Raw genomic sequence first — 16,730 nt, forward strand, 5'->3', positions numbered from 1 at the left:
TTAACCACAATTATTGCTATTGTTTGAGCTAAACGTTTGTGCTTTTCAACAAATGTAGAGACTTGATCTGAAATCAAACAGTAGCAAGATCTTAATCTGAACTGCAGTGCCCACTCAAGGCAAGTCTCACAAATATAACAATATATAAATAGCCCATCCATTCACATGTCTCAGGAAGCCCATCTTCCAGAACATAAATAGGAAATATGTAGGCTATGTCAGCTGAGAACGTCTCCACCTCACCAGACAGCCACAAATAAAACCATAGATTTAATTATACAGTAGGGTTTATCAGCAGGGTGCATTTGATTTAAATCAAGTTGATTTAAATCACTAGTAAAAAGGCTTGATTTAAATCAACTCGATTTAAATCATAATTTTTAAAGAGCAACTGTCATCTTTTTCCTGCAGTGGCTCCTCCTCTGTCCCACTGTTGACTCAACGACCGTTCCATTCACTTTAATGGGACAGCTGGTAACGTGGCAGTGACACATCTTTACTGCGACCATTGTTAGCCAGGGTGGATTTGATTTAAATCAAGTTGATTTAAATCATAATTTTTAAAGAGCAACTGTCATCTCTGTCCCACAGCAGCTCCTCCTCTGACCTGCTGTTTGTGACTCACCGACAATCCGAATACAAGGGTGAAGTTCAGCGGGTTCTGACAGGTTCTGGAGAACCTATAGAGGAAATTTTGAGTAGTTCAAAGAACCAGTAAATACCACCTCTGGCTGGCCCCAGAGTGGGGTGGGAGTGGGGATTTTGCAGTATCCTTTCCCTGCCACGCCCACCAAGCCACGGCCACAAAGATTGAATTTCACCACTGTCTGAATATTGCAGGATATGCAGCATCATACTACATAACTAAGCTCCATTTCATGCTGAATAAACTAAATTATTAATGTATCTTAAAAAGAAAACTACCTTAAGATAGATTTTTACTTCAAAAGCATTTTATTAAAATAAAGTTGATAAAAATAATTTTAAAAATCCTATTTAATTTTTTAAAAAAATCCAATTTAATTTTTTTTAATCCGATTTTTATTTTTTTTAAAAACATCCTCGATTTGTATCCAGCCTGTTTATCAGACATATAAGAATGTTTGAACACCTTTCACTATGCGTATTCCTCTGCTTCACAAATTTATGGTACATGTCTTCCTTCACGCAACCCCATGGTCTCCATACGTGCTTTGATCGAGGCTTACCTGAAATAAGGACAGGGAGGAGCTCCTTCACTGTGTTCATGGAGTTGACCAGCATGACTCGGTGCTCCTGATGAGTAAGTTCTTGCTGCCGCTCGTCAATCATCTTGGCCATCTTGGTCATCCCTACATCAAGGAAATGGAAGAAGCTGTCTCCAAGAAGCCATGTTTTGAGATTTCAGGCAAGAGCAAATTGCATTAAAGAACAACTGAAAATGCTCTTTCTCTTTGGGGAAAGTTGTCACTGTTGACCATGAGCCAATCTAAAACTGAATGTACCATAATTTTGCTGGGTTCATCCGTTTGAAAAAGAACACCAAAATGTGAGAATGTTTTGAATTATAGTCAAAATACCTTCCCCCCCAAAATGGTGAATCAATGGGACATTTAGCAATATATGGCCCTTTTGGGCTTTTACTGAATTGCCTGTTTAAGGAAAGCAATGAAAATAGAAGTGCTTGCTTGTCTGGGATACATTTCAATTGCCCAAAACTCTTATGCCATCAGATATATCCATTCATTCAGAGTTGTCTGTATGTTATGACATAATGAATCAGGGAAACAATATCATCACAGAAAGAATCACGAGGTCCATAAACCCTCATTTGACCTCTGCCATTCACTTACTCTCTTGCCCTTAAGCAAGTTACTCTCTATTTGCACTGATTTTCCTACAGCCCTGTTACAAAAATTACTTCCATTAAGCTCATCAAGTATTTCTTTCCCCCTACCCTTCAGTTGTGCCCAATTCTCAGAGGCTGCTTGGGCAAGTCTCTGCAGTTTTCTTGTGATGGTTTTTTTCTTTCAGAAGTGGTTGCCATTGCCTTCTTCCTAGGGCTGAGAGACTGTGACTGGCCCAAGGTCACCCACCTGGCTTCATGCCTAAGGCAGGACCTGCTACTACAGGTCTCGGATTTTTTAGACTGATTCCTTAACCACAACACCCAAACTATTTCTCCATATAGCTATTGTGATAGAAGAAGACACTAGATGTTATTGTTTTAAATGAAATGGTCTTTGTGTTTGTTTATGTGTGTACAAAACATTGCTCCATGTAAAACATTTTCACAGCAAGTACCATATTTTTTGGAGTATAAGATGCATCTTTCCACCCCCTAAAAGAGGGTGAAAATTTGGGTGTGTCTTATATACTGAATGTAGCTCCACCAAACCCACCGGCCCACACCCTTTGGCCTTTGCCTCCCAGCAATTTACCTCCTTGCAGCAAATGGGAAAATGGGGCTTGCGGAAGTGGCAATAGGCTATGGCAATCTCTGCAGCCTGAAACCGCTGATCATTGGGAGGTCCTAGCTGAAACTGAAACTGAAAGTGAAATGGACTGTTTGCAGTTTGCTGCAAGGGGCAAATTGCTGGGAGGCAGAGGCAGATTTTTTTTTTCCCCTTCTATTCAGGCTGAACTGAAACAGGCTGTTTGCTGCAAGGGGGTAAGAGCCGAGGTGGCGCAGTGGTTAAATGCAGCACTGCAGGCTACTTCAGCTGACTGCAGTTCAGCAGTTCGGCTATTCAAATCCCACCAGGCTCAAGGTTGACTCAGCCTTCCATCCTTCCGAGGTGGGTAAAATGAGGACCCAGATTGTTGTTGGGGGCAATATGCTAACTCTGTAAACCGCTTAGAGAGGGCTGAAAGCCCTATGAAGCGGTATATAAGTCTAACTATTGCTATTGCTATTGCTATAAGTCAATAACTATAAATGCCTATAGAATGTTCAAATTATTAGACTTTTTTTTAAAGACTGCTTTATTATTGTTCTAGACAACTTAACAAAATGAAGAAGTTTTTTAAAATAAATGTTTGATCTGAAGAGGCCCAGTGCTATTCTTTTAAATAGCAGAGAAAAGAGATCCACAGTATATATACCATATTTTTCAGAATATGACGCTCTGGACTATAAGACGCACCTACCTTTTTGGGGGAGAAAAACAAGAAAAGAAAAATTCTGCCTTTGCCTCCTAGCATCCATCCGGTATTCATCTGGCCCGTTTACCACAGCCCATTCACTGCCACAGAAGCCCATTTATGGCCACCATGGCCCATTCGCCACCAATGTGGCCCATTTGCTGTGGCCCATTCACCGTGGCCTATTTGTCACCTCTGCGGCCCATTCGGCATAGCCCATTCGGCGCCGCTGATCCCTGCTGCCTGGAAGTGCCCGAAAATGTGACACCGAAAACGGCTGAAGGGTGGGGGGCTGGTGGATGGGTGGGGCTTAGGCAACATTCGATGTATAAGACGCAGCGCAATTTTCACCCACTTTTAGGGGAGGGAAGTGAGTCTTTTACTCTGAAAAGTACGGTAGTTACCTGAACCCTGGTCTCGAAGACTTTTCAAGAACAGCTACTTCCAACACGCAGAGTCACCATGGCATGTTAAGATGAGCATAACATATTATTTCAGAGGAAGACAAATACCAACAACAACATAAATAAGAAGCAGAACGTTTAGCTTCAGGAAGTAGTGAGCTGTTTAACACCAGTGGCAGATGGGTGGTGTTAGCCCCTAACCCAATGCCATCCCTGGCAGCTACGCAGTGGGTCAGGATTCAATAGGAGATTGTTCTGCATTGCTATACAAAGCTATGCTTTTGAGTTCGTTTCCAAGGCATTTAGTTGGCAAGACAGGGCATTCTTTCCCCAAAGAGATGGATGGAAAACAATCAATAAATTATAAGCAGAATCTGCTTAGGAGAAACAACAGCCATTCTTGAATTTCAATTTCCCAGCTTAAATGATATTTGGGAAAGAATAAATATAGTCTCTGCACAAACTTGTTTTGCAAGCCTACTGAAAAGCAATCTCTTCAAATGTCAATCTTAACAAATTGGCCGTTTCATAAGTAATTTATTACACTCAGTGATCAGCAGAAAAAGGCAGGCAAGGAAGAGGAGAAGATACTGAGGGAGCTCATGCAAATAGATCAGCCCTGCTTAGTGGGACGCCCCTCCTTGCTTCCAGTTCACAAAGTTAAGAAAGATAAGTTGCCATCTGGGGATTATAGAGATTGGTAGGAGGTTCTCCCAAGTTCTTGGGGGGCGTGCAGGGACGCTTTTTGGTTTTTGGGAAAGCAAAATACGGGCTAAACCAAAATACGGGTGAACTGAAGGCGAGATGAGTGAGAGAGAGATGAGAGAGGGGGGAAGAAAGAAAGAGAGACAGAGAGGGAGACAGAGAGAGAGAGAGAGAGAAAGAGAGAGACAGTGAGAGATACCTGTTTCCACAGAAAACACTGGGAACCACAAAACCTGGGTAGCAGAAGTGGGTTCCCACTGGTTCGGACCGGTTCAGCCAAGTAGGTAGTAACTCAGCCTGCCACGCCCCCCAAACCGGTTCTCTTGGAGGCACCGTAGGTGCCACCATCTTGTTTTTTGCTTCTGCACATGCGCAGAAGCATTTTTAGTACTGCACATGCGCACACAGCATGAGTCAAGCAAGCGCACCTAAAGTGTGCCCTGAGTGAACCAGCAGTAGCAGCAGTTGGAACCCACCCTTGCTGGGTAGGCATGGCTGGCGGGGGGTCATGTCACTGGGTAGGAGTGAGTGATGTCGAGTTGGCCACGCCCACCCAACTTTTGTGGTTCCTGGTGTTTTCTTTTCTGTGGGAAACTGATTCAAATGGCTCCTTGAGTGTTTAAAGTTGCAGACCCCTGGCCTATGGGGAAGAGGGGCTAGAGTGGGGTGCCTCGTCAAAGGATCTCAACAGGCTGGGTATACAATTACTTCTGCATTAAGGATGCTTGGGGACAACACTTCCCAATTGTCTTCTATCTTTCTGTTATAGCTGTATTCCTTGGTTCGTCCTGGAGTCATTGATGAGAGAGGTATGGTGCCTCCTAATTGTAGATCTCATAAAAAAGCATCACGTATGAGAAACCAGTTCAGCCTCACTGGCATCATCTGGGCCAATAGCAGGAAAGGAAACTTGCCAATCAAGAAACTCAATGGAAGTAGGTATCTTAAATTGTGAAATTCTTGGGAGACAATCAGACGCCAGATACCTCTCTATCACACTTTATACTAGATATACTATATCTATACTAGATACCATGCAAAGATAATAAGAGGAAATCATTAGATCAATTGTTGACTGCCAGCCCATTAAAATACCCCCCCCCCTCATTTTAGAAAGTTTTCTTAAAAACCAAACAGGTCACATACTCCCAGCAAATTAAGAATATAAATGAGAAACAAAAGCCGGTATATCTAACATTGGCTATTTCTGAAGTTTGTTCTCCGTACTTAAGACACATTCAAATGCAAACAAGACAGCCAGTTTGGTCTAGTGGTGAAGACATCAGGCTAAAAAGTGGGAGTCTGTGAGTTCAAATCCCACCTTAGCCATTACCATATTTTTCGAAGTATAAGACGCACCAAGATTTTGAAGAGGCAAATTAAAAAAAAAAAGTTTTTGCACTCTACAGACCTCCCAAAAACGGCCTGTTTTTTTGTGAAAACGGGCCTGTTTTTTTGTAAAAAAAAGGGGGGGGGCATGCATAGCCTTTAGGAGGTTTGTAGAGTGCTCTTGGCGGCTTGGGGGGGGGGATGAGCAAAAACTGGTCTATTTTTTGCTCATTTCTGCCCTCCCCAGCCCCCAGGAGCACTCTGGAAGCCTCCTAAAGGCTATGCACGGCCATTTTGGTGAAGGGGGTGGGGTTTTGGAAGGCCAAAAATGCTTTATTCAGTGTATAAGACGCACCCAGATTTTCACTCTCTTTTTTGAGGGAAAAAGTTGTGTCTTATACTCTGAAAAATATGCTAACTCTAGCCGGGTGACTCTGGGCCAGTCAGCCCAACTTACTTCACAGAGGTGGTTGTTGTGAGGAAAATAAGAGAAACAGGAACACTATGTTTGCTGCCCTGAGTTATTTGTAAAAATAATAAACGCCGTGTCCAAAGAAATGAAATAACCATCTGATTCACCCTCTCTCCTCCCCCCCCCACTTTTAAAAAAAATATTGTACATTTTTCTTGGGTTTGCATCAGTTTCAACTTTGCAACAGCAAAATACTTGTTGTATCCTAATTTTTTACAATATACATACTATTATACCTCCTAGTTTCAACCATTTAGGTCTTGTTCATACAATATCATGTTTATATCTATTGTTTCCATATTTCTAGCATACATCTCTATATATTTATCTTTATAAATATTTTACTTTATACTTTTATACCATCTTGCCATAATATTGCTTACAGTAAATATTCTTCTATCATTATATTTGTACTTATTTCTGATTCGTTAATCATCTTTCACATTTAATTTTCTAATCTTTGCATCTGTTATCATTCTAACCAATTATACCATGCATCCCAAACTAAATAGTATTCTGTTCCTCCTTTGTCTTTAATTTCCATTGTCAACCTGCCCATCTTGGTACAATCTAATATTTTCTTTGTTACCATTTCCCCTTTCCCTCCTTCCATTGGTCCATATCAGGAACCTTTTGCTCTTCTCTGCATTACAACACCATGATGGCGAACCTCTGGGGAGGCATTTCTTAGGGCACGCAAGGCGTTGCCCTGTCAGCTCCAGTGCGCATGCTGATTTCGCATGCTGGCCAGCTGATTTCGGCTTTCATTTTCGGCCATTTTTTGCCCTAGCAAAAAAACGCCCAACACGCAAACTTGAAGTTTGGGAACAGGACGTTTCCAGCCTCTGGAGTGCTTCCGAGGGGGGGGGGGTGTCCACTTTCAAAAAAAAAAAAAAAAAACGGCTCCTAGAAAGCCTCTGAAGCCTGGAAAGGGCGAAAAATGGATCCACCGTGCCATCATGCCAAAGGCAGGGGAAGGGCAGAGGGCACGTGCGCATGCGTGGGAACAACACACATGCACATGACCCCCCGCGCTCCCCCCACTTTGCACGTGATGGCAAAAAGGTTAGCCATCACTGTTATAACAAGAAGGAAAAAGAGCAAGGGGTCCCAGGACTTCTCCACCCTCCGACTCTGCATTCCTGTCTGAATTCCCTCACAAACATTCCACTTGGCCATCCCTTGGGGGGGTCAGTGTGGATACCACAGGGACAGCTGCAACAAAATTGAAAAGAAGGCTGCAAAAGAGGCATAGCCAGGGTCAGTGAAAGGTAGCTCAAGAAGCTGTGATCTGGAGCAAGAGAGGGATGTGTTCATACCGTATCCAAAAGTTTGCATATCCAATTCCTGGGGTTAGAGAAACCAAGGAGGAGCAACGGGGCCGGCTGGTAAACATTTAAAGTGTCAGCTGTGTAAAGCAATATGGTGCACAGCATTTAGTCCAGCAACTGGCAAGAGTTTAAGAGAAAGATGCAATAAACCATGATTGTTCATTGAGTCATTCATGGCTCAACGCATTGTAGAAATCCAATCATTTGTGGTCTTCTTGCTAAACTTTTGAATGACGGAGTGCTAACTGTGCAAGATGGCTCTTATTATTCTTTTAGATTAGATTAATAGAGATGGAAGGGACCTTGTAGGTCATCTAGTCCAACCCCATGCCCAAGAAGGAGACCCTATATCATTTCTGTCAAATGGCAGTCCAGTCTCTTCTTGAAAGCCTCCAGTGGTGAAGCTCCCACAACTTCCGAAAGCAATTTCTGTTCCATTGGTTAATTGTTCTCACTGTCAGAAAGTTCTTCCTTATTTCTAGGTTGAATCTCTCCTTGGTAAGTTTCCATCCATTATTCCTTGTCTAACCTTTGGGTGCTTTGGAAAACAGCTTGACCACCTCCTCTCTATGGCATATTGGAAGGCTGCTATCATCTCTCCCATGGTCCTTCTCTTCACTAAAACTTGATGCAGTACTCTGAGTGTGGTCTTACTAGGGCTTTATAGAGTGGTATTAGTACCTCCCTTGATCTTGACTTTATCCCTCTCTTAATGCAATTTAGGATTGCATTGGCTTTTTTGGCTGCTGCTGCAAATAGCTGGCTCATAATTAGCTGGTTGTCCACTAAGACTCCAAGATCCCTCTTAGAGTTACTGCTACTAAGCCTGGTTTCACCCAGTCTGTATGTGTCCTTTTGGTTTTTTTTTACCTAAGTGTAGGACTTTACTTTTCTCTACATTAAATTTTATTTTGTTAGAATAGGGCCCAGGGTTCAAGTCTGTCAAAATCCTTCTGGATCTTGAGCCTATCTTCCAGGGTGTTGGCTATCCCTGCCAGCTTAGTATCATAGTATAGTATAGTATTTATTGTCACTGTACAAAATAAATATAACGAAATTGGTTGTGTCATCTGCAAATTTGGTAAGTTCCCCCTCTATTCCCTCATCTAAGTCATTTATGAAGATATTAAAGAGTACTGGGCCTAAGACAGATCCTCGTGGTACCCCACCACTTCCTTCTTTCCATGTAGACGTAGACCCATTAAGGAATTTGGCCACTACTTCTCTGCATTGCTTTTTAAGGGTAATGAATTCCCCACACACAGCTCAGGAGAAACCAAGAAGGTTTTGGGTGAAAACAACACACCAATCCCCAGGAAGGGGCAGAGTCGGAGACATCTAAGGGCTTTCTAACCTGGTCCCAGATTCTTCGTGTATGTCACCAGGTCTTCCATTGTCTCCACCACTTCAGCCACAGTGAGGTATTCTAGAATTCCTTTGCATACACGGATGATTCTACGGACCTGAAATAAAATAAATACAACTATGAAATAATTGAGTGGATTCCCCCCCACCTTTTGTTACCAACCAATTGCTTTACATTAAACTTAGGCAAGAAAAACCAAAAGTACACCTATAGGCTGGGCGAAACCAGGCTTAATAGCAGAAACTGTGACAGGGATCTTGGAGTCTTAGTGGACAATCAATTAAATATGAGCTAGCAGTGTGCGGGGCAGCCAAAAAAGCCAGTGCAATCCTAAATTGCATTATCAGAGGGATACAATCAAGATCAAGTGAGGTACTAATACCACTCTATAAAGCCCTACTAAGATCACACCAGTGGTGGGTTCTGGATACCGGTGCAACCGGTACAGTGCAATGGAGCCGGGCATCCACCACATGAACGCACAGAGCACAGGCATGGATACTTATCGCCCGCGACGTCTCCGCGATGCTCCAGCTGCTCAGCGGAGCGTCGTACAGGCACCATACGCTCCCTGTGTGAAAGCCCCCAAAACCTCAAATACCGGTAAGGAGCACGGGCGGGCGGGTGGGCCCTTCAGAGCACCATACCAGAACGGTACCTGGTGCTCCCGGCAGGCACCGGTACGCTCGTACCGGAGAGTACCAGTCGTAACCCACCAGACCACACCTAGAGGACTACATCCAGTTTTGGTCAACACACTATAACAAAGATGTTGAGACTCTAGAATAAGTGCAGAGAAGAGCAACCAGGATGATGATGGGACTGGAGGCAAAAACATAAAATGAACGGTTACAGGAACTGGACCTGGCTAGTCTAGAGAAGAGAAGTACCAGGGGAGACATGAGAGCAATCTTCCAATATTTGAGGGGCTGCCCACAGAGAGGAAGAGGTCACTGAAAGCTTTCAAGAAGAGGCTGGACTGCCATCTGTCAGAAATAGTCTAGGAGCTCCTGCTTGGGTGGGGGGTTGTACTAGATTATCTGCAAGGTCCCTTTCAACTCTGTTAATCTTAACTAAAAGACTAATAAGAGCAAATAATAATAACAACAACAACAACATCTTGCACAGTTAACGGTCCGTAGTTCAAAAGTTTAACAAGAAGACCACAAATGATTGGGTTTCTATAACACATTGAGCCATGAATGATAGTTAATAAACAATTGTGGTTTATTGCATGTAAGTCCAAACTATGTGAGGGCTTCTTGGGCAGTGTGAACTCAATTCTAATTCTGCCTTCACCCATATGTCTGTCTCTTTGAGTTAACATTCAGATGTTGCCATTCTACCAACAAACACAAAAATATTGCCAGCAGGCAAGTTTGCTTCTAGTTAAAAGTTCTTTGTGGTGGGGAATGTGTATAAGTTTAAAAAAAAAGCTGGTTTGAGAATATACAGGTGAAACTCAAAAAATTAGAATATCGTGCAAAAGTTCATTTATTTCAGTAATGCAACTTAAAAGGTGAAACTAATATATGAGATAAGATTCGTTACATGCAAAGCAAGATAGTTCAAGCCGTGATTTGTCATAATTGTGATGATTATGATGTACAGCTCATGAAAACCCCAAATCCACCAACTCAGAAAAGTAGAATATTACATGCAATCAATAAAACAAGGATTGTACATAGAACAATATCGGACCTCTGAAAAGTATAAGCATGCATATGTACTCAGTACTTGGTTTGGGCCCCTTTTGCAGCAATTACTGCCTCAATGCGGTGTGGCATAGAAGCTATCAGCCTGTGGCACTGCTGAGGTATTATGGAAGACCAGGATGCTTCAATAGCAGACTTCAGCTCTTCTGCATTGTTCAGTCTCATGTCTCACATCTTTCTCTTGGCAATGCCCCATAGATTCTCTATGGGGTTCAGGTCAGGCGAGTTTGCTGGCCAATCAAGGACAGTCATTGAACCAGTTTTTGGTGCTTTTGGCAAAAATTGCTCTCATCAGAAAAGAGGACTTCGGACCTCTGAGCAACAGGACTTTGGACCACTGTGCTTCATTAAGACCAGGGTCAACACAGCCGTCTACCAGGAGATTTTGGAGCACTTCATGCTTCCTTCTGCAGACAAGATTTATGGGGATGCTGACTTCATTTTCCAGCCGCCCACACTGCCAAAAGCACCAAAACCTGGTTCAATGACTGTTGGATTACTGTGCTTGATTGACCAGCAAACCTCTCTGACCTGAACCCCTGCTTCCAACCCACCGATGCAATATATTGCAGTTATTAGAAATCTCACCTCGGCTTCATCAAAGGTCAGAAGTAAATCCGATGTCCCTGAAAGGATTCCTCGGGATCCATCGATCAGGTAATCGCGAGCAGGTACCGAATAAGGATCCGTTTGGAGCATCTGAGCTGCCTGGACAAGTTTTGTGCAAGCATTTTCCACTCTGTAAATAAGGATAATGAAAGCAAAATTAATGTTGGCCCTGTTACCTCCAGGAGTACGGCTGAGAGGAATTTAGGTAGTCCTCAAACTTACGACAGACCTCCCCAGGGCTAGTTACAACCTGGGTTTGGATTTCCGACAACCACACCTCCTCCCTCCATGGTCGTCTGACTGTATTTGGGCATCAGCAAAAGGCCCACACCTTCAGACATTTGTGGCATCCTGTAGTCACATGATTTGTGATGTTGTTTTTGCCAGAGTCTGATGTTTGCTTCCGGTAACTGACCAAAAAACTTTAAATCCCGTGGACCACTAATATGACCTGGCTAATGACCAGCTGGGTGGGCATGGCTAGGTGGTCATGGGTGAGTATGGCCAACTCGATGTCACTCACATTGAGGGGCGCCTCGGCAGTCTCTACTTGCTCCTCCCCTCCCAGCCACTCCCTCCTCCCTGCCCAGGTTCCAGAGGGCCCCAAGAGGAAGCAGTTTCTGGAACTAAGCATCCACCAGGAGAAAGAGTTGTCAAAAAAGCTGGCTCAGTTCAAATTGGATCTGACTGAGAAGGAGGCTCAGTAGAAGTCCCTCACTGAGGACTACAACCATAGGTTTTCCAAGCATAGGGAAGACCTGCAGGAGTGCAAGGTCAGGTACCAACACCTGGAGGCTCAGTGGGCTGAGATGGTCAGCCAGTTCCAGGCCATGATGCAGTCCTACAGGAACAAAGCCCTCTAGCTCTTCGCCACCAGCGGAGCTTCCCTCTAGCCTTTGCCCAAAGCCCCGCACCAGGAAGCTGAAGCAGACCCCAAGTCGGAATTTCTGCCCCCCTCTGATCCACACAAAAAGACCCCAAAGGGGGAGACTCTCAGCAGCTCATTGCACGTATCCATCCCAGGGGCCATAATTTGAGGACCCCTGATTTAGTGCAATATAAAAAATGCAAATAATTTTTCTGCAGACCACCAAAATTTTCTCACAGACCACCAGTTGGGGACTGCTGCTTTATGGACATTAGTCTTTCTTAATGACTTGTAAAAATGACATTTGCTTTACAACAACCATGTTCGCTTAATGACAGCCACAAAAACAGTTGTAAAGTCAGACATGGTCATATGGTAACTTGGTGCAACTTTTGACTATGATTCTGAGCTCAATTATAGCCACAATTCAGGGACAACCTGTATCCCTCCTTGAAAGTCTCTTGCTTGTGCAGCATAATTATTATTTCATGCAAAGTTACACCACAATTTGGAGCTGCCAGATATATTTGGAATTTCGGCAATGGATCTGTCCACAAAATGACTTTCCCTGTAGATGAAATCAATCACAAACACCAATTTTCCCAGGAGGAGGAATTGATAGGTTAAAAGAGTAGATCAATCAAATAGATCATTCTGCGGTGGGTTTTGAGCCCTCAAATTTAAGATGATTTTTCTGAGCCCAGCTTTCAATGCCAGTGCTCATTTCACAAAGAGAAAGCAGTTTATCCTCAAGGGTGGGTTTACCAGGATAATATTCCAAGTCTCACACCATCCCCTCAAGAACAGGACAAAATATTCATTTCACAGAAGGGAAACTGTTGAGGTTCAAAATAACTCACCTCACACAAGCCGCAAACAAATATTTTGTCACAAACACACCTCACACAAGCCACAAACAAACTAAATACTCAAAACTGTAGAAATGTTGGTAGATTTTAGGAGAAACCCTCCTATACTACCACCTCTTACAATACTAGACAACACAGTATCAACAGTAGAGATCTTCAAATTTCTATCATATCTGAAGACTTAAAATGGACACCTAACATCAAAAACGTCATCATAAAAGCACAACAAAGAATGTTCTTTCTGCATCAACTCAGAAAGCTCAAACTGCCCATGGAGCTGCTGATTCTGTTCTTCAGAGGAATGATTGAGTCTGTCATCTGCACCTCTATAATTGTCTGGTTTGGCTCTGCAACCAAACAAGATAAACATAGACTTCAACGGATAATTATAACTACAGAAAAAACAATTGCTATCAACCTGCCTTCCATTGAGGACCTGTACACGAGTCAAAAAGAGGGACGTGAAAATATCTACAGACCCCTCACATCCTAGACATAAATTGTTTCAACTTCTACCCTCAAAATGACACTATAGAGCACTGCCCACCAGAACAACAAGACACAAGGACAGTTTTTCCCTGAACGCCATCACTGTACTAAACAACTAATTCCCACAACACTATCAAATTATTTACTAAGCCTGTATTACTATTATTCTTCTCATACTTCCTAGTACCCATCTCTTCCCACTTATGACTATAATCATGTTGCTTATATCTTTACAATTTATATTGTTTTGTTTCCTAGTATGATTTGATTGCTTATTAGTAACCTATGACTATCACTAAATGTTGTACCTTATGATTCCTGATGAATGTATTCTATTTTATTTTTCTTTATGTACACTGAGAGCATATGAACCAAAGACAAATTCCTTGTGTGTCCAATCACACATGGCCAATAAAGTATTCTATTCTATTCTATTCTATTCTATTCTATTCTATTCTATTCTATTCTATTCTATCATTTTCCAAAGAACAGAACAAAATATTCATTTCACAGCAGGGAAAGTGTTGAGTTTCAATATAACACACCTCACACAAGCTGCAAACAAACCTTCTGACAACTACCTTTTTTTAAGAAACAGGCAAAACGTACAACACACATTTCATTATGATCTTATGTTTTCGAAGAGGCCAGCCCACCCACACACCACCCTCCTGTTGCTTTTCTGTTATTTTGTCCTGGCTAACCGAGAAGCCTTCTAAATAAAATGCTGGACTGGAATCTCCTTCCTATTTTTACTATCTGAAAATGACTCTGATTCCCAATTTGGGTTTAGACGCTTTCTAAAAAACAAAATGGGACGGAAATATGACCTCAGTATTTCATCTAGTAGCACGCAGCTTTCCAAGTTTTTTAAGAAATATTTTTAAAAAATAAAAGAAAAACAGATACAAAGAATGATCCAGGGGTGAAATCTAGAAAGTTCTGACAGGTTCCAGAGAACCAGCAGCAGAAATTTTGACTAGTTCGGAGAACCGGCAGCTTAAATTTTGACTAGTTTGGAGAACCAGCAGCTGAAATTTTGAGTAGTTCGGAGAACCGGCAGTGGAAATTTTGGGTACTTCAGAGAACTGGCAAATGCCACCTCTGGCTGGTCCCAGAGTGTGGTGGGAATTGAGATTTTGTAGTATCCTTCCCCTGCCACGGCCACCAAGCCACACCATGCCACGGCCACAGAACCAGTAATAAAATATTTGAATTTCACCGCTGGAGTGATCCCATCTAGCCAAATAGCATCATGCAGATTTTTACTGAAAATCATTTATTGTAATCTATTGTAAGGTCGGGGGTGGGTGGGGGGAAAGGACAGTATTTCTGAAAACAAACAAAGAAGGTTCCTGTAAATAAATACGAACAGCCAATCTGGGAATTTTCTACTGATACATAAAAATCCAGAAAAATTGATTAGCGTGGAAAAAGTGGAAAAATCTGCCACAAGATCAAGTAAATTCAAATTTTAAAACCGAGTCCTTATTTAACCACTGTTTCAACAGCCTCAGATAGCATTTCTGTCTATTGTAAAATGTTGTGCCCTCTCCCCTCCCCTGTGGTCACACAATTGCTATGTAGCTGAGGAGTCGGCAATCTTAAACATTCAAAGAGCCACAAAGATCCTAACTGGAACACACACACACATCCAGTCAATTCTGGAGCCAACTGGAAGTCTGGTTCCCCCACCATAGAGTCTCCTCCTAGTGTGCAGTCCTTTTTCCTCTGACGACCGGAAGTCCGGTTCCCCCACCATACTGTCTCCTTTGCAGCATCCTTTTTCCTCTATCTGACTTAACTGAAAGCCCTATCAATTATGGAGCCGACCGGTGACAGGGAGTTGCAGCAGAGGGATGAAGGAGCCACATGCGACTCCAGAGCCGCAGGTTGCCGACCTGATTTAGGTGCTTGGCAACCTGTTCACGCTTATAACAAGTTGCCAAGTGCCCTGTGATCATGTGATCACCACCTGCAGTCTTCTCTGCAGCTTTCCCCAGAAAGTCAATGGGGAAGCCAGCAGAAAGGCTGCAAGCTGCTGCCACCTGCCACACAGCTGAAACTCCCTGCCACACACATCACAGGCACTCACTCCTTCACAAGCACAAGAGCTGCCTGTCGAATATCCCTGGAGATCTGAGCTTTGCTTCTGCAGCCCCATGAAGGAACTCATCCAAAAGGTTGCCAGAACGGAACTAGGAAATGGAGCAATTCTTTTCCACTCATGAAGGGAAGACCAACTCCTTCAACATGGTGGAGAAAGATTACTCAGATCCTGCAGTCTTTCAGAGCCGTTCCTTTCTGTGCACAGAGAAGAACCACTAAACCCATCAGGCAGCTCTTCACTTCGTCCACTTAACCACCCAAGAGATTGTTTAACGACTGCAACTGGGGGTGCCGGGATAGCAATTGTTGAGTGAAGCAGTTCCACGAGTATCTCCTATAGTTGTTGCTTCTCTTAACAACCAAGATTCTGGTCCCAAATATGGTAATAAATGGAGGATTACCTTCAGAGTGGTTTGATCAACCTTCAGTACTCTGATTGTCACACTGAGATTTGAGGCAGGACAGAAAACACAAGAGGCACTCCTTGCAAATAGGCTTCAATGTCTTCAAAATCATCTGCTGCTTCATTTAGGTTTGAAAACATTACATTCCTCAAAGCATTTTCCCCACCTGTTGTTTTAGAAAGAACACTTATCTCCTGCCTTATTTGGACTGAATCTTCGCACAGAACATTGTCAGCAGTTTGACTCATACAAGTTTGGAATTTGTTATTGCTGGAATTGTGTGTGTTAGAGAGAGGGGGGGAGGAGAGAGAGTGTGTGTGTGTGCTTGCCTGTGTGTTAACCATGATTGTTAGTCATCTTAAGCCAACAAATGCTTGCTTGAAAAAAAATTCTAACTACCATATTTTTCGGAATATAAGACTCACCAGAGTATAAGATGCACCAAGATTTTGAAGAGGTAAATTTTTAAAAAAGTTTTTGCACTCTGCAAGCCTCCCAAACCCTCTGCACGCCTAATTTTGTGTGAAAAATGGGGCATGCAGAGAGCTGAAGATGCCTACAAAGTGCTCCTGGGGGCTGTGGGGACAAAAATGAGCAAAAAATGACTCATTTTTCACTCGTTTTTGCCCTCCCCTTTGCAGGCCTCCCAAACCCTCTGCACATCCATTTTTCTGAAGGGGGCAAGGTTTTGGGAGGGCAAAAATGCTGTAATCAGTGTATAAGGCACACCCAGATTTTCACCTTCTTTTTTGGGGGAAAGAGGTGCATCTGATACTCTGAAAAATATGGTACCTAATATGAAAAATCATCCATCTGCTTCTATTTAAAGAATGCCTGTGATATCATTAAACTCTATTTATTCAAAGCTAATTTTCACAGGCAATGATCCAAACATAATCCAATTCCTGCCACCCTAAACTGAGCATTTTGATAGGCA

At 42.8% G+C, this 16,730-nt stretch overlaps 1 protein-coding gene across 2 annotated transcripts in view; it reads right to left on the minus strand.

Annotated features, from left to right (window-relative positions):
• VCL (vinculin) overlaps positions 1–16,730 on the minus strand; it is a 95,898-nt gene that overhangs the window by 45,127 nt on the left and 34,041 nt on the right. For both annotated transcript variants that reach the window (XM_032231889.1, XM_032231888.1), the window contains exons 3-5: positions 11,034–11,184; positions 8,719–8,827; positions 1,209–1,331 (exon numbers count right to left, since the gene is read on the minus strand). In XM_032231889.1, the coding sequence (XP_032087780.1) occupies positions 1,209–1,331; positions 8,719–8,827; positions 11,034–11,184 (383 nt within the window). The remainder of the gene's footprint in view (positions 1–1,208; positions 1,332–8,718; positions 8,828–11,033; positions 11,185–16,730) is intronic.

The sequence above is a fragment of the Thamnophis elegans genome, chromosome 15 (assembly GCF_009769535.1).
Source record: "Thamnophis elegans isolate rThaEle1 chromosome 15, rThaEle1.pri, whole genome shotgun sequence".
NCBI classification, from domain to species: Eukaryota; Metazoa; Chordata; class Lepidosauria; order Squamata; family Colubridae; genus Thamnophis; species Thamnophis elegans.